Source organism: Anarhichas minor, unplaced genomic scaffold, assembly GCF_050575085.1.
Source record: "Anarhichas minor isolate MPS153535 unplaced genomic scaffold, ASM5057508v1 ptg000027l, whole genome shotgun sequence".
In the NCBI taxonomy this organism is placed as follows: Eukaryota; Metazoa; Chordata; class Actinopteri; order Perciformes; family Anarhichadidae; genus Anarhichas; species Anarhichas minor.
The window spans coordinates 6852755-6871246 of NW_027466473.1; the positions used below are offsets into that span (position 1 = coordinate 6852755).

At 43.8% G+C, this 18492-nt stretch overlaps 1 protein-coding gene across 9 annotated transcripts in view; it reads left to right on the plus strand.

Annotated features, from left to right (window-relative positions):
- Window positions 1–18492, plus strand: part of tspoap1 (TSPO associated protein 1) — a 61753-nt gene that overhangs the window by 12096 nt on the left and 31165 nt on the right. For all 9 annotated transcript variants that reach the window (XM_076102040.1, XM_076102044.1, XM_076102036.1 and 6 more), the window contains 4 exons: window positions 12128–12235; window positions 12551–12679; window positions 14065–14241; window positions 15002–15190. In XM_076102040.1, coding sequence (XP_075958155.1) covers window positions 12128–12235; window positions 12551–12679; window positions 14065–14241; window positions 15002–15190 — 603 coding nt within the window. The remainder of the gene's footprint in view (window positions 1–12127; window positions 12236–12550; window positions 12680–14064; window positions 14242–15001; window positions 15191–18492) is intronic.

An 18492-nucleotide genomic window follows, 5' to 3' on the forward strand; every position in this document is an offset into this window, starting at 1 on the left:
TTTATTGGCAAATCAATATACTTAAATGTAATAGCAATGCCAAACAGTGGCAACTTAAATCGGGCACGGTATTGATTCATTGAATACAGTAATGTCACAGTATTTTTTGGGGGTCAATTTGAGCAGATAAGATTAAGGTCCGTGTAAGATTTATTCCTGTTGCTGATGCTATAATGCTCCTTCTTGCCTCAAGGCCCTACTTGTATGTGTGTGTTTGCACATATGAGTGTGTTTTATTGGCCAGTCTCGTTGTATGACTTGTGAATAATTGATGGAGCAGTGAGAGGGGAGTCTCTGGAGTATTGGTCTCGCACTATTCCAGCCCAAACATGTCTGTCTGTCTGTCTGTCTGTCTGTCTGCAGCGAGGTGCAGACCCTCTGTACGGATCAGGGGGTCAGACATTGCGTTCGCTGTCACATTCACTCACAGCTGTGAGTGAATGTGACTGTGGGGGATCTCTTCCACTCCGCACACTGCTCTGTATGTGGGACTGACTGAATACATTCTGTTGACCAGTATGTACTCCACAAAGTATTGCTGCTCACTGGTGCACACATTCTCTGTGCAAAGATTGCACACTGTCAAAAATGGAAATATATGCCACACTCAAAACAGCATGAATTATTGCCGCCATCCAGACAGCTACACATTTGGCGTCCACTAAGTGCTTCCTGCTGTCTGTGACATTTGTGCACCATTTGGTCCCGCTCCCAAACTGCTGGCGAAATTAATCCCTTGATTACCTGTGGTCCCCCCCCCCCCCCCCCCCCCCCCCCTCCCCCTCTCACAATGGGAAATGCTTTTCGCCCGGAGGAGGGAAGTGAGACTCATTTTGTTGACCCACCGAATGTCAATAAAGGTCGCCAAGTCCTTTCATTACTCGAGTGCTTCTGCCAGATGTGCGTCTATTTATTGAATGTGACTCGTAGGCTTGTTGTGGAACGCCGTAATAGCGTCTAGACATTTGAATGCTCCGGCATTGTTGTTCGAGACTAATTGACAGTGTGTGTTCTATTAATGGCTCCGTCGTTTGGAGACTGACTTTCAGGCCCGGTCTGCCCCGTGTTCTCCTGAATGTGTTGAGCATACAGTGTCTGAGCCTTCTAGATCATGATGCCACATGATTTGTATTGCCGGTCGACTGACAGTGGATTTTTAAAGGCCGATGTGATCACGATAGTTTGGAGCAGGACAAAAGGCCAATAGCCGATTGATCAGCTGATCGTGTTGCGTTGGATATTTGAGAGAGAACTTTTGTGGGGAAAATTAAACTGAACACGTATATATTACTTTAAAACCTGTTCCTGAGATAGCGAAGGTTCAGCCCACATTTTCTAACCCTGTCGCCAGAATAAAGCGTTAAATGTTTTTTCGCGGAGTGGAGAAATGCTTTCTGAAAAAATCACTCAAATGATCCAAATGGTAAATATCTGAAACGTAATTTAAAGTCAGCCGTGCCTTTATGTATTGAAGAGTAATGTAGTTTAAACTCCTACAGTGTTTATATTGTGTCATCGCCAACAGAGAGAACTAATACTGAACTGATCTGAACACCAGGATGGTGGTGTTCAGTCACCTGGTTACATTGAAGCCAGTATGTCAGCATTGTGTTGGCACAGCACTGGTGATACAGGAGCAGATCAGTGTTCACTAAGACTTTGAGAATTTCGTAACTGGAAACATCCGGTGGAATTTGAGCTTGTGGTGACGAGATGCTGACTGAAGGAGTGATTCTTTTTTTGGCAACACGGTCCTTGCGGGGCTGGTTAGATCCGGGGGTTTTTTCAATTAATTGTATGCACTTCCACTTCTGGCTGCATAGTAGCCTGTGGTGGTCCGCCCAGTCTGGGGAATGAAACTGGCTTAACGATGGTGGGCCCATATTTTATGTTTTTATCAAAGCTCCGGTTAACAAAAGCATTTAGACGACAGTCACATAACTTTTTATCCGCGACACAGATGCTGCCGCAAAAACACATAAATGCCAATTTTAGTGTCTCTTTAATATTGATTTTCCACACATCATGTCATGCAGACGAAGTAGCGAAGGAGCTCGGGCTTGTATGCATATGCAATTTACTTTGGCAAGATTAAGGGTTCTATTCTTTTGAAGCTCTCGGGGGATTTGAACCTGTGGAGGGTCGGGGACGAAACAAATCATCCCTCACCACATTCTGTCTCCCCACCATCCATTTTCTGCTGACACTGCACAAAACGGCATAATCCGGCGACCCCTCCTTCTGTTCATCTTTTGACTTTTTTAAACACCAGATGTTCTCTGCTTGTCTGACACCTTATTAAGCCCTTCGTGGGCTCGGGGGATCGTGACATTTTTATTTGCAGACCGTGAGACGAGGACAGTATGGATTTTTAATTACTGTGTCGGTGCGGCAGTGTTGTAAATGTTTATAAGAACGAAGCTCAGAGTCGTAATGGAGACGAGACCTGAACGCCGATGGGACGAGCGCTCATAATTAGTGTTACACCCAACATGCATCGCGTATGCTAAAACAGAGTTACCACGGCTTCCATATTGATGTCTTAACTTGGACGAAGCGTGAAATCAGTACTGGCATAGGAGATGAATTAGCCCGTCGCTACATGAGAATCCACCATGACATACGTGTAATGGTTGAGAAACCCATCCCTGGCTGTAAACTAGATGGTCCATACCACATGAAGGTTATGTGCTGAAATGTATGCACATCTTACATTCTAAACATATGGACAGGAAAAGGCCCTAACAAGCATTTCCAGACAGTGCATATTATATATTTTTTGCACAACCTCCTCCAGAGGACGTTCGTATGAGGGGGTGGTGGAGGTAGATGGCTGGACGCCTGGGGGGGGGGGGGGGCTTCTTTGTTCTCTAACGCAGCAAGAGAGACCCCCTAATCTGTCACCGTCAGGTACCCCGGGGCGGGGGGGCGCGAGGCGAGTCGTGATAAATACCGGAGGGGATTTGAGAGGACACTTAAGAGGGCTTCTTCATGACTTATATATGAGTATAGGGAGAGAGAGCTGCTGTTAATGAAAATACCTCAGGCCACAAACAGCTCTGTGGTTTTATTTTTCATTTGTAGTTTATTTTAGAGACGTATTCCTCTGCTTCTTTTGAGACCAGTGCAGATGGCAGCTTCCCTGTTTCCTAACCTTAACACATGTTTGCAACACCACAGATCTCAAATAGGTTTAAGCCTAGTTTGTTGTCCTATAAAAACAGTGGATATTGCAACCTTGAGCATAGTAACTGGAACAAAACTGTAGAAATATTAAGCAGCAGCGAACTGGAGACCAACATGTCTATACTGTAAAATGCATGCGAGTGTTAAACCACAACAGATACGTAGGTGGCGTAAATGGAGTAAAGCAACATTTAGACTACAAAATATATCATCTATTGTAGAAGATGAGGCGTAGTAGGAGATCAAAACACATTCATCCTCAAACCTCTTTTGCGTGTTGAGAGGATGTTTGACAGCAGAGCGGTTCATAGATCCTCATTAGGAATCCACTGACGTTGTCCTGCAGGAGACGGAGATAAAGAGAGTCATTGATTTGGCTCTAAATTGTAACGCCTCACCGATATCGTGGAGTCCATTAGTATCCACTTCGCTGTCTTCGCTGGTTATAGGTTTTTACGTTACTCGCCTCTGCTGGCAATTAAAACGGTGCTCAAGAGTCAGTTCTCCCGACCGTGGGCCGTTTTAGGGTTGATTCTGTTGGGAGGAGGTCTTTCCCCCCCTCGAGTATTACCGGGAGCAGACGAGGCCTGGATTAATTATGCCACATTTCCAGATTGCCTCCTTCATGCCAACCCAGTATGCTGAATGAAATCAGCAGTGAGTACATGCAGCTTGTGCATTTATTAAAATAAAGAAAATAAAATCAATCAGTAGTGTTCTGAAATGCCGGATAAAAAAATGTAGGAAGATAATAACTACAAATTCTTAAGATGCTGCCTCCAGGACTAGTTGTGCTTCGACACATTGTAATAAAACAGTGACTATCATGTCGTGTTGCTGCCGTCTTTGAGTCTGCAGACAGCAGACCGACTGAATTACATGTAACTCTTGTTTATTCAGTTACCACTGTGTGTTATCCTTTTCTTCTTCTTCTATCCAATCCTTCCCAAAAGTAAGCTTTGTGTTGTTTCTGTCCCAAGCCCCCAATCCACAATTGCTATAATTAGTGGCATGCTGATGTATTGCTTCAATACATCAGCATGTAATATGAACCGTACATGATGCTGCTTTAATACTGACATTTCCAATATCATGTCCAACAAAGAGTTAACAATGGCCAAACGCGTGTGCCCATGTGCGTGTCTGTGTCTTTGTCTTGCCGGCTCCGTAGAGGCTCACAGTGGGGGGGGGGTTCTAGCCGTCAGCTAAAAATGCTGATGTTGGCGTTTCCGTGAAAACCAGACTAGACATTTCCATTTGCTTACAGAAGCTTCGCCGCGGATCCCAGACAAAAGGATAATGTGGTTGCGGAGCTTATGAATATGTAAGGCTAAATCGAACATTTAATGATCCGTTCAGATCTTTGTTGATGGGTAACTAAAGTCCCCAGTCGTGTCTCCTCCCCGTTTCTTATCGCCTTTAGATTCTACCTACCTTTATCGTCAACATTTTCTACATTTAATTATTTTTTTCAGCTTCTCTTTCTGCCAAATACACTATATGCTCATTAATACTGCACGTCCACAATGTTTTTATGTTTTCATACATCAGGAACTAACCTCCCTTTTGTACATTTGATCAGTTTACCCTTTATGATACAGGAAATCACATAAAACACAGTGGAGGGGGTTCCTGGTAGGTCAGGAATAGTGTACGGTGGCCCAGAAAGGTCAACGCGCTGCAACTAAAGGAAACACGAAACACAAGCAAATTCAGAGAACATTTCCACCGATTTGACAACACCCAATCAAAAGAAATGCTGCAAAATGAGACGACGCAACCAAATACGGAAATGCTGCGACTCACACAGAACGGAAAACAACAGAAGTTTCCAGGGGCCTCTAAAAAGTGATGCACATGCCTGGGACTTTTAACATTCTGGGTTCATGATTTAAACATTATTTCAGATATTTGCTGTTAATTTAGCTTCAGCCATCTTTATCTGAACCATGTATTTTTCATTTAATTTCCATTGTGTTCAGTGGGACTTACAGCATTTCTATATTTGGTTGTGTTATTTTCATTGCAACATTATTTTGCAAGTGTTGTCAAGTGAATGATGCTTTTTTCCATTTACTTGTGTCTCTTTCTTTTTCCATGTGTTTTCTTGCAGTGCTTTTAGCTCTCAGGGTCACAGCAACAATGTCTGAATAACTAATTCATCACACGGTGGAGTTTTATTTACCGCGTTGCTAATAAAACACCTTGAAGCTGTGAGAATGGAACAGTTTCGCCTCGCTATGGAAGTTGCTGCATTAGCGCATTTTATTTGACTCGGTGAGTGTATGTCTCACTTTGTGTGCATTTTCCTTTGAACCTCACACATCCATATTCTCTGTCCGAGCAGTTTTATTAGCTCCAAATGAGATTCGCATAGCGAGAATTACCAATTTCATATGAAGGTGTGTCATAATTGACTGTTTTTTTTAATCTATCACGGTGTCGTCATCACTTCTCTACAAGCGAAGGGATGAACTCTATTTTCATTTAGCCTTAGAGGCACATAAAACAGCAACTGACCCAGATAATCAAGAGGCAACTCAGCCTGCTCTCTTTATGAAGCTCACGCTCGTCAGAGTCGGCTTTCTATAAGAAAGAGAAGTCTTACGTGTCGGGATAATTGGTAACGCGTCACTTGTGAAGTTTATCTTTAATGTTGCTTTTTCATTTTAGTGCGTAACTGAGGTTTGGTGGTTTTGATTGACCTTTTTGATTATCTGGATCTGTGTCTTTCACACACACAGAGATCTCCTCTACAGAAAAGGTTTCAGCGTCACTGTGGGTTAAGATTTTAATATGTGTGTGTGTGTGTGTGGGGGGGGGGGGGGGGGGGGCGTCTCTCTGAGAAGCTGTTTTACAGACCTGAAAGTACAACATTCTTTGTATTCATTATCTGAAAACCCCCCAAAGTGATTCAACTACTCTTCTTAGGTCGAGCAAGCACCAGATGACCCAGATGCCATCACGGTTTTTCACAGCGCAAAATATCTCCCGCGTTAGCGATCAGTTAAAGGCTCGTCCACCCCTGCGTTTATCGGGGTCTTTATCAGCTGCGGTGTGTTTTATAATCAGTTATCTGCTTGCATCCATGATGACTGCAGACCGATTGAAACAGGGCTCAGGGACATGGCTCCATTAGGCTCTGGCTCTCCTGACAGACGTTTGTGTGGACCCCCCGCCCTCCTGCTGCTGCGTTTACGTCTGCCTCGCTTACTGAGCCAGGCCCATGTGAAAAGTGCCGCGAGAGAGGAGAGCTGGCTGAATGCTAATACACTGGCCTTGAGTGGACCTCACCACCTGCAGCCCTTTTTCTGTGGCAGCAAGAGAAGCAAGGAAGCGGGCTCGGGGTTTGTTTCCCCCGCAGGAAGCCGGCATTACCTCATGGCTAAAGAAAAGCCTCTGCCGTATTGCAGTGCGATTCCCAGGGAACAATTAGAAGACGTGGACGGACTCCAAGATCATTAGAATCAGAATGGAGGCCGAGTTCGCTCTGGCTGGCCTTCCTCTGAGGTGATTGATTGGGCTTTAGCATCGTCGTCCTGAGAGCAGGGCTGGGACACTGGGACCGGCTCCTCTAACTGATGGCAACATAACTCCCAAGGACACAAAGGTTCATCTGAGAGCTGAGGCTGACTCTCTGTGAGCCATTAAAGAGTGTTTGCTGTGAAGAAAACAACATAACTCAGCTGAAATGTAAAAAACTAGTTTAGGCTGCAGCTATCTCTGCTTGATGTAGTGTTTGGGCATCACTTCAATGACATTTAGCGGTGTTGCGTGTCCTTTTGTCATTGGCTTGGTCTCACATACTTATAATAGTAGCATCCTGTGGCTACTGACATGCTATATAGTACGCTAAAACAGTATGTGAGATGTTTTAGTCTGTAAGTATTCGGCTAAAAGTACATGAATTGCATCGTATTTCTGGTGAAACATGCAAACTATATATAGTAGTATATATAGTATGCAAACTCTGCCCACTACACGGGCATGGATATCCCACAATGCAATGCGGTAGTGACGTCAACGTTCTGTAACGTCAATAATGCTTCAATGTAAGTGTAAGAGAGGCCTTAAGTCTTTTTATTAGTTCAGCTCACATTTGCAATTCCAGACGCAAGATCAAGTCTGCTGCTGCGCTAACAATTCAAAGCGAACACGTGTGTGTGTGTGTGTGTGTGTGTGTGTGTGTGTGTGTGTGTGTGTGTGTGTGTGTGTGTGTGTGTGTGTGTGTGTGTGTGTGTGTGTGTGTGTGTGTGTGTGTGTGTGTGTGTGTGTGTGTGTGTGTGTGTGTGTGTGTGTGTGTGTGTGTGTGTGTGTGTGTGTGTGTGTGTGAGAGCCCTAAACTTGCGACCTGACCACAATGCATTAATTGCGTTAAGGTTCCCGCATTCCCTGACCAGGAAAAAGAGTGTATAGAGAATGGATTGACAGATTAGTTACAGTAGCTCCTTGTTCATGTTGAAAACTCCAACATGTCTTTATAATCTCTGACCAACACTATTAGGTAGTATTTTCGACACAGCATCAAGAGTAAGACCCATAAACAAAAGTACATTTTTCTTCCGGAAGCTTTCTTAATGTGCTAATAATGTTTGTTTTTTTTACTTTGTAATAACAACAAAATTGCAAGAGTGCTGAAAAAGACATCTTGTTTTTGCAGTCCGCGCTAATAACCCCAGTGCGTTTCCTGTGGCTTCTTCACAATAAAAGCCACTTCGTATTTGAATGTTGGATTTTAAATAGATTGAAATGTCGAAAAAAACGAGTGAGAAGAAGCGGGGGTTTGACTTCATGGAAATCTTGAGGCTTCAGTCTGCTTAACTGCAATAGTGAGAGGACACTGTGTCTTACAGGATCTCAGCTGGAGCCCAACGAGAGCATCCAGTTTAAGGAGGGTGAACTTGCTGAGTCACTGCATGTATTGATTGGAGATGTCGTTCATGTTTTTTTTTGCCTACAGTTTCAAATAGTGATCACACATTGTTGCTTTGACTGCAAGCTTTTCACTACTAATTTAGACGGTACTTGAAATGTACCTGAACATGCAGTTGTTTTAGGAAAGACACGTGGGTCTGGCCATGACCAAGTGATTTTTGGTCACTGGACTATTGTAAAAATGTTGCCACTTTGGAAATTTGTGTAAATCCTTTTTTCCCCCTTTTACTACTTGTACAGTTTCAATTTATTTTTCATGAATTATTTTCCTCCCCAGATCATGTGTTAATGATTTCAGGCAGAATATTGTGTCTGCTAGTCTGTGTGGTCTCCCCCTGAAAACATATGCTCTTTTCTGGCACTGCTTTGTAACCCACCAACTAGACCTTCACGTCAACAGAAGTTCACCATCCCAGCATAACTAAGATGGGTGGGGAGCCCCCCAGGAAGCCTGACCACAGTTGAATAAGTTAAATATCTTTATAAGAAATTAGCGCCTTGCTACGTCGTCAGAATGAAATCTGACGGTCTGCAGACCCTATGAGCAGTGGTTTTGCCGCGGCCTGCCTCAGAGCCGTCCAGGTGTCTTCTGTGGAGTTGTTGAAAACAGTAGGCGCAGGTTCAATTCAATTTATTTTTGTATAGACCAAAATCACAAATTTGCCTCAGAGGGCTTTACAATCTGTACACATATGACATCCTCTGTCCCAGGACCCTCACATCGGAACAGGAAAAACTCCCCCAAAAACCACTTTAACGGGGAGAAAAGAGGGAGAGACCTGTGGGAGAGCAACAGAGGAGGGATCCCTCTCCCAGGATGGACAGAAGTGCAATAGATGTCATGTGTACAGAATGAACATCATATCTTACCCAATCATACTACATCGGACACACCGGCAGCCTGTAGTGAGCTCTGAGATAGACGGGTAGCATTGAAATCTGGCCAACCATCTTTACTGTGTGCTGACGGCAGCCTGCGGCTTGCCCTGCACAGCAATCACTGTGCAGGACTCAAGAGCGCGACTGAGTCTTCCCCCCCCAGTTCAAACGCTCACCGTCAGCATTGGTTCCGAGAAGCCAGGGCTACTACCTGCATAAGACAGAACCACGGCAGGAGGCAAGACCAGGGTCCAGATATAACCATGATCCATAGAAACCTGTGAGGAGAGAAAGCACAGAGTGAGTGAATGAGAGCATAGAAACACTGTCCTAATGTAGGAGGTTAGAGTAAATCCCAACATTTTACAGAGTTAATTATTTTACAACTATGATTATAAATACTATATTTCAAAATAGCACTCCTATAAGCAAAGCTCTCCAAGTTTTACTGTCCTTAACTCCAAGTAAATGATCAATGTTAACAATTTTGGTGAGAGTATCTTACCACAGCAGCCTACATCGGACACACCAGCAGCCTGTAGTGAGCTCTGAGGCAGACTGGTAGCATTGAAGATGATGCGTCAACATTCTAATTTATTCCAGAACATGCATGTTCCATCCAGCATTCCATTCTATTCTCAATGGAATTTTATGAATTCTTTTATGAATTCACTATTTTGCTAGTTCAGCGATCACCATGTTTTCCATCGCACAGTTTTCACAAAACTCCACACATTACGACCCATAAGCAGTAATGAAATAACACTGTATATTCCAAAAAAAAAATTGCATACATGCAACAAGTCACAACAAAGGTTTAAGCTATTGCAAGTAACTCCACAAATTATCCTTTTAACATTGTTAAGCTGTCTATGTTTGCAAATTCATACTCAAATGCTAATATAGTGCATCCCGTGTACTGCATGGTAACTATAGCCACACCCAACTCTCACCTGCACCCGAGTTTGGGAATTAGTCAGTTGACGGATTTAAAACCTTAAAACTGTTTTGAACTGAATTATTTGGTGGATAATAGTTATTAAGACCAATAATAATAAGTCTTTCTATTAATTATTTTTTGTTTGCGTGGCACCTTTCACTGCTCTGATTGGAAGAAAAGATTACTCAATTTGCATTTTACTGCTATGACCTTTTACGATGTTTTTATGACATTCTATACTGTGACTTTTTTACAAATTTTCTTCAAGGTACTATCCTATGACTTATTTGACATAATATACTCTGACTTTATTCAAGATGTTATACTACTTATATAGACTTATGTTTGACTGAGAGGCATAGAGCTGAAACAAGTGGTTTCAATGACCACGGATAAAGTTCCTGCACACAAATGTCTCTTTTTAGAAGATAAGACGATAATATTGTGGCTTTTTTGGGTGACACGACTTCACACCTGAATGAACTGAATTTAAAGCTGCAGCTCAATTCAGTTCATCTTTCTAAAATCAAGTACTTTATTTTAAGATGCACAATTTTTAAAAGCTTTCTGTTATGCAACATATTCTTTAATCCAGTCCATATTTTAATTTATTTTAATTCATTTATTTGATTATTAATTATAATTCATCCAGTTCAATTTGAAAACTGAGAAAATATTGTTGAGATATTATTCAATTGCACTTTCTATATTTGATTGTACAGTCAGTTGTTGACTACATACAGATGTTAATACAACTGTTCGGCTACTTCAGTACAATATGGGACTAAATCATTGCGCAAGTTAGACATTATTGTGATGTTCCGGACCTTTGCGTGAGGAAATTCCCTCGGAATGGACCTCGGTGAATTTTAATTGAATACCCCTGAACTAGACACTCAGACCCGGGTGTCCGACGTTACCATCACAACACACGCTGGAGCCTCAGCTGCTGCTTCAGTACACAGCTGGTCATTAGTGTTGACTTAAGTAACAGGTACAGTAGCGTCAAAAAACCCTCCGGGGAGCCGCCAGATCGCCCGTCATCCGCAGTTACCAAGACGACATAATCTCACAAGATGGCGGGATATGTAATGTAACATTAGCTTTTTTTTGTGCTGTTAGAAACGTGTGATTTCTCACATTAGTAATGAGATCCCCAGTGTATTACGGAGGCAGGTTCACTGGTGTTTTCACATGTGGAGCCATCCGTGTGCTTTTTATCCGTGCTGGGATATGTGGTCTACCACTGTCCCCTGGAGAACCACCCACCTCCATCTGTCTCTGGATACTTCAGTGTGTAGGGACATGCAGACTCTGAGGACGAGCACTCCACCTTTTACCTCCGGCTTCTCCGGTCACCCCGTCTGTCCATCTGCTCTCGCTGCAGCCGTTCGCGTGCACGTGTGCCAGGTCGAGCCTCACCCTCCTCCGCTCTGAGCCTCGGAGCGTCCCCGTCACAGGAGTAGGGCGCCGCTTCCAGGACGCCAATGACTTGATCAGCACATGGACTGTCTGACACATCTATGAGCTTGTTCTCTTGAGCCGGGCCCTCCGCTAAGGGCTCACAAGATAACAAGCTCATTTGTGTAACAGCCATAACGTGTATTCATTTCAGTACATGACAACTGACTGCAGTCATTAAATGCACACTGGGTTTGGAAAATGATGTCTTTATTTCTAACCTCACAGCTGCTAACACAGTCCATCATGATCCTGAGGTGCAGCCCTGAAGCCTGAGACAAATCCTGCCTTTACAGTTGATTGGTAATCCTGTCCGATTTGAAAGAGCTCGAGGTCATCTGCAAGGAGAGAGCACGTCCTCATGGCGGGCAACGTTTAGATTGATGACGGCAAATAATTCTAAATGAGTTAAAAACTGAAAGTGTGTGAATATTCTCTGAATCCACTTTCCTCTCTCCTCCCCCTCTCTTCATGGCTCAATATGAGTTAATGTGGTGTAATAGATGTTCAGCACCGGGGGTAGGCTGTGGGAGTCGGCCTAATGAAAAGCCTTTTCATTAGACTATCATCTGTCAGCCATCATTAGATGGAACCATGTTAACACTGGCTGAGGGAGGCGCTTCGTTTCACTCTGAAAAGAATTAACAGACCCTCACGTTGTTTTATAAAAAAAACTGTAGTTGGTAAACTCTGCATCTGTCTGTGTTGTGCTTGTGTTTTTTCCAGAATGGCACAGACTACGGTTTCCTGGTGCGTCAGAACTCTGAGCTCTTGCGAGCCCTCGACGAGCTGGAGAAGACTTGCACCACACTGAGGGAGGAGAACGGCCTGCTGGTGAGACTAAAAATAACAAGAGTTTGCAATCTTGACTGAAGGCTTCCTAGAAAGTAGGCCAGGTGCACAGAAGCAGCGAGCAACACACTTTAAAAAACGTGCATTGTTTCAGCGAGCTGCTGCTTCTTGCTCTTTTTATTCAGTTTATAAATAGATGAAGATCTGGTCAGTGTGTTGGCCTTTCCCCATGTAGCTTCTGAATTTCCACTGGTGACAGATGACACTAAACTGCCACTCTTCAAACCGTTAACGAGCCCTCCAGGATAGTTTGTGTTCATATTTTTGCTGATGATATTTGTTTCCCCATGTGTTTAGCGGAAGAGCAGCGCCCCGGAGACCGAGGAGAAGGTCAGGCGGCTGAGGAGGAAGAACACGGAGCTGTCTGTTCTCGCTAAGAGGCTGGAGGAGAGAGCTCGGAAGCTGCAGGAGGCCAACCTCAGAGTGGTACGCCGCACAAATAGAATGAGCTCAAACGGTTTCACGGCCAACTGCGTTCTTCCCACGTTCGGCCCTCGCCGTGACCCAAATGCTGGGGGAGCGGCTCATTATCAAGCACCACCGCCCGAACCGCCGTAATGTCCGGGAGCGAGTTGAATGGAATAGTTGAGAGCGTGATGATGAATGGGCGCCTTGTTGAGAAATACCGGCACCCTATTGAATAATTTAATGCTTCACTAGATCGGCTGCAAGAACTCCGTTTTCAGTCGGACGTCTCTTGAGATGTAATTTATCTACAGAAGAGATGCAACAGATCGCGATAAAACACTCCCAATAAGTTGATGGTGAGGAATCTCCATTATCGGGTTGATCGTGAATATCCTCACCTGAGTGACATCAAGAAGCTGTCTCGCTATTATGTAGAGAAGTTAAAAATAGAGCCTGACTTAAAAAAATACAGGAGTTATTTAAGGAAGACATACACAATGTTGCTAGTATTTGTATCCCTTGGGGGAACTTATGATTTATGATTTACCTTATTTAAGATCTTTCTCACCAAAGTAAGATGTTTATCCCATCTGTGATGTAATATAAATGTAAAGGTAAAGTGATTCCAGTGTGTTTCAGTGCCATTTTAAGAGTTTTAAGCGATAATTACGATAATATTGTGAATAGAAACTACTTTGGCCAGGATAATTGTGACTTGACATTTTCATATAGTCCCATGCCTAGTTGCCAGTTAGGTATCATCTGTACCTTTTTAAATAGACATAAATATCATCTTCTTTTTGTCAGATCTAGTATGAAACATGTAGTCATAGGCAGCAGATGAGCTAATACACTGACTGAATCCCTCAGCGTTTGCAGAAGCTTGTTAGACGGCTACAACAAAAAGAAGACAATAGAAAAAAACACAAGAATATACAGTCGCTTCAGCAAAATAGATTTCTGTAGTCCTTGACTTCTTGTTGATATAGTAAGTATAAATGCTTATGCAGTGGGTTCCCTTCTATTTGACAGAACACCGATAATCAGATCCAGTTCACGTTTATTGGTAGACATCACCACAACTCACAAATAAGTGGTGAAGTTGGTATTCAGTCATTTCATAAATAGTCTCTTGAAACACGACCTGAACGGCATAATAACATCAGATACTGTCGTACTATTGTTATGAAAAGCTGCATGATGCACCGGACACAGGAGGGGTCGTGAGAGGGAAAGTGCCTCCAGCGCAAGTCTGTCCTGGAGACCAGTAGTGAAGAACACAACTATAGGACCTCCTATCTCGGTCACTGGCTACTCTCAGTGCACCTGCTCACCGGACCCCCGCTAATCTTCTGATGAGTCAAAGTAAAAGCTGTCTTCATGTCCCTCTTGCTCTCGTGCAGGTGAACTCCCCGTCGCTGCTGAGACCCGGGTCGGTGGAGCACTACAAGAGGGCGTTCGCCCGCCAGCGAGCTCGCGACCTCGCCCAGCACGCCGACCTGCTGCTGTCCAAGGACAAAGAGATCGCCGCCCTGCAGCAAGAGTGCCGAGAGCTGGAGGCCCGGCAGGGCATCGCGAAGGTACTCCTCACAGAACTCCTCAGTAACTGGTTTGACCTGTGGACCCTGATCGGATCTTGGGCTCACAGTTTAGACCGCTTAACGTCCATTGAACGTTACATCTGAACCCTCCTCGTCATCCCTGCCACAAGCTCGCTCTCTGCTGGGCAGCGCGGGTGCTACTCATCCTTCCTCCCTCTTAAGCCCGCATTAGAAAGGCTGCGTCACTGCTGATGACTAGATGACGGCGCAGGAATAGGCTGCCTTTCTAAGTGCCTGTTTTTAATTACTGCGCCAGTGACTTAAGAGCTCGTCCCCCTGAATGTGAACATCTGCCGGGTTTTCATAATGATGAGGGTGAAGTGGTTTTCTCAGCTTGGATGGGAACATTAAGATATAATGCCCAAATGACATGACTTTGATATTTTTGGTGGTCCATGACCCAGAATCAGTCTTACTGCATGAATTTCGTAATTTTTTTTAGTTTTGCAGTGTCTCCTCTGACTGTTATATATTTACTACTGTTTTGCTCTAAATTTATTAAACACAATTCGGTTCTAAATTGCAAGAAGTATAGCTCCTCTTTAGATTACAATTCACTTGGTAAGATATATATATATGTTTTAGATGGGATGTGAATCAGGTTGGTACTCAGGATGCAGTTTTAAAACTTTCAACAGCTAAGATTAGAATAGCCACGATGTGCTGACTTGATGACGTGCTCGTCTTGCGGTGGTCTTTGATGTGTGTGTGTGTGTGTGTGTGTTGTGTGTGTGTGTAGGGCTCCCCTGTTCCATCTGGCAGAGTGGAATTTGAGAGGCTTCTCAGGGAGTCTCAGAGGGAGGTGCTGCGGCTCCAGAGGCAGCTGTCGGTCACATCGTCTGGACAGCAGCACAGCCACAGTCCCGACCCCTGTGGCCCAGAGAAGTGTGGGCAAATCAAGGAGGAGGAGGAAGACGAGGAAGACAAGGTAAAGTCCCCTCATAACATAGCACAACTCTTTGCTGACCCCTGTTGGTCCTAAGCGATTTTAACAAGAGAACCTTGTCTATGCACTTTAAAACTGATGACATCAACTGTACATCATTTTGAAATGGCAACACCTCAGTAAATTCTATTCTAGTTGCTGTGTAGTGGGGATCTTTTCTTGTAAATAAGAATTAAAAAAAATACACCGATATTTTCAGTGACTTTTCAAGTCAGTGTTAAGGTAAAAAGACTGTAGTTCTTTCTAAAAAAAATATATAAATTGGTATGCTGATGCTGTTCATCATCATTGTGTAAGTGATAACAAACACAAGACGTTAGATCATGTGTTGACCACCTATAGGAGCGATGGTGTTGGTACCACAGTACAGTTTGGATTACAGTAAACGTTGTTCCGTAATGTAAAATCACGCCCGCTGAGTTTTTTCCCCCCACGAAAGCTAGCGTATGTTTATGTTGGCATGGAATGCAGTTTTGCAGTGTTATATAATGGCTTGTCGTTGGACCCGATACTAATCTGCCGCAAGCCATAATGAGATGATTCCCCGCCTTGAACTTGGGCCTGAGCAAAGATATCGGAGTCACACGCTCTGATCCTCTCTTCATTTAATTCTCCTCTCTGTCCAGTTCTTAGAAACAGTTCTTCACCCGTGAAGTGATGCGCAGATAGATCACTCACTGGCCACACGTATGAAGAATGCACCAACTGTATATCACAGATAAAGATTTATGGGCCTCTGCTCGTCCTCGATCCCCGGCATCCTTGGCAAATTCAGTCCCATCAGTGTATAAACGTGAGTCTGAATGGGTGAATGCTGAAATGTAGTGTTCAGCACTTCGAGTGGTCGAAAGACTAGAAAGGCCCTGTCTTTTTTTTATTTGCCATATATGAATAGGTTACTTAATGCAGAAAGGACATTATTTGTAAATGTGAAATTGAGTTGGTCACACCACTGAACATCTGTAATAGGGTTGTTTAAATGGTGTCCTTTTGAGAGTGTGCATTAATATATCAGTTTGCTTCAAGGCGTACTTCTATCTATGGATTTTGTTCTTGTAAAAATACTCCGCTGCCTGTGAAGTAGAGTAAATTCTCTGCATGTGAAGCTCAAATGAGAATGCCGACTGTGGTAATCTCCCGTTTGTGGGACGCACACACGCACTCCCGGTGGCACGCGCACACCCAGAAAGGGGCCATGTTGTGTGAACTCTAATCCCCTCTAACAACAGAATGGTACAGTCCAGTAATCCGCTCTCTGTTGCTGTGGCAGCGGTGAGAGGGTTTTGGGTGGTAGGTAAGACTCCGGCCGCACGAGAGACTTTTCTATCTCGCCCTGCTCTGGATAACTAGCAGGCCAGGGGAAGCCTCGACGTTGCCACAGATCACACCAAAGGGGTAGGTCACCTTACGAGTTTTGTTGCCTCCGTGTGTCGGTCGCTTTAACCCACTGTAGTCCTCCTTGGCTAGCCTCGTATATGTGTCTGCTTGGATGTGAGCCTGGAGCCGTGCAGGACTCAAAGTTGAGACTTAACACCGAAAAGTAATCAGTGTCATGACGTACCGGGAGTGTGAGAGCACTGGCTCAAGGCAGCGAGCGTTGCATTTGTGTTAGATATTAAAATAACCAGCTTATTCTGAAAGATTATCAGTATGTTGCACGGCCCGTGTTGGTGCAACGATATGACTCGCAGCTAAGGGAATTTTCCTTTACGTTCTCATGGCTGTAGCTTTCTTAATATTCATTTCAGTAAATCCCGTGCTAAATCCCACACGTCTGTGGTGGACTGCCACTTTCTTCCAAATCAGAAAGACGGGACATGCATGAGGCCTAGTCAAGGGCAGCCTGTCAGAAACTCGCTTTTATAACGCTCATATTTTGGAGCTTCCAGATGTAGAATTTAGAGGGGGGCCGACTTAGTGACAGGATGGGCAGCGAGTGTGATTGGTGGACATCGATATGCTCTGTATTAAAAACGAAAATCAACGTCCAGGCCAATCCATTAAGGTGCTTTTAAAAGAAGTGATCCAGTTACCCGTTTCAGTAGTCTGCAGGGATTACACCAATGTGCTTATGGCATTCAGGGCCTGCCGAATGGGATCTGACCCTGCGTCAGTACGCATGGGCCCAAGGTGTGCTTGATCCTGTAGTATATATGGACCACATCAGTGTGAAGTGTACACAGTGGCACCTCACCGTGTCAAGCAGTGTGCAAGGAGAGGCGAGCCTCTTATGGTGAGAACTCGTCTCCAAAACGCATTGTGAGGCACCTGCTGTGGCTTCAGCACCAGGACAGACCTTAGACATGGCTGCATCCTTCATCGGGCATCTATTGATAAGCATTAGATAATAGTTCAGCGAGATTGTAGTATTTATTCCTAATTATTGTGTTTTAGTGCATGCGCTGTTGTAGATGTAGAGCAGTTTTGTCGCACCTCCTCAGTCCCATTCACCATTGCAAGACACTCATTTTTTTACTTTTACTGTCACTGAGAAGCCAATAATACTTTTGTGCAAACGTTTCAATTTGAATAGAAGTTCAGTTCGTCGTGTTATTAAACATGTGCGTTTGCAAAGAGACAGGAAAAGGCGCTTCTGATCGCTTTATTTTCAAAGTTTGAATGAGCGTTTCTGTCTGTCGTGACCCAGTCAAGCCAAAAGACAAAGCTACAGTCATTGCAAATCAGGTACAGTCTGTTAAAGTTAACAAAATAAATGAAATTTGCTCAGCTTCACTGCTGAGCAAACAGACACACACACGTAAAATGTTAAAGCTCACATGCACTCTAATATTGTCATTCATGAAACAAGTTTGCATGTCAGGAAATATTGTATTTCTATGTGATTTTTAGCATCCGAGCCTCTCATTTAGCATGAATCTGTAGAACAGTAATGCGTCTATATGACTGATGATAAATTGATTGTAGAGTCAGGTAAGTGTGGAGCCAGCATCTCTTCACTCAGAGCTGCGACCAGCTTTTGTCCCATCAGATTATTTTCATTGATGATGTAATTTGACTCCGACGGCCTCAGCAACTCTGTGTATTGGTCTGCAGAGAGTGTTTGTGCTGCAGAAGTGCCGTTAATATTACTAATAAAAATAATAGTAAAAACTGGAATGATAGTTTAGATTTAAAGCCGATGCTAACCATGGCATCTTTTGAATTTCACTACTTTCTCAACACATGACGCTGACTGGATGGTTGGTAATTCATATTTAATGAAACACTAACACTGACACAGTGAATCATCAAATCAACCAGCTGAACACTTCTAAACTGAAAAA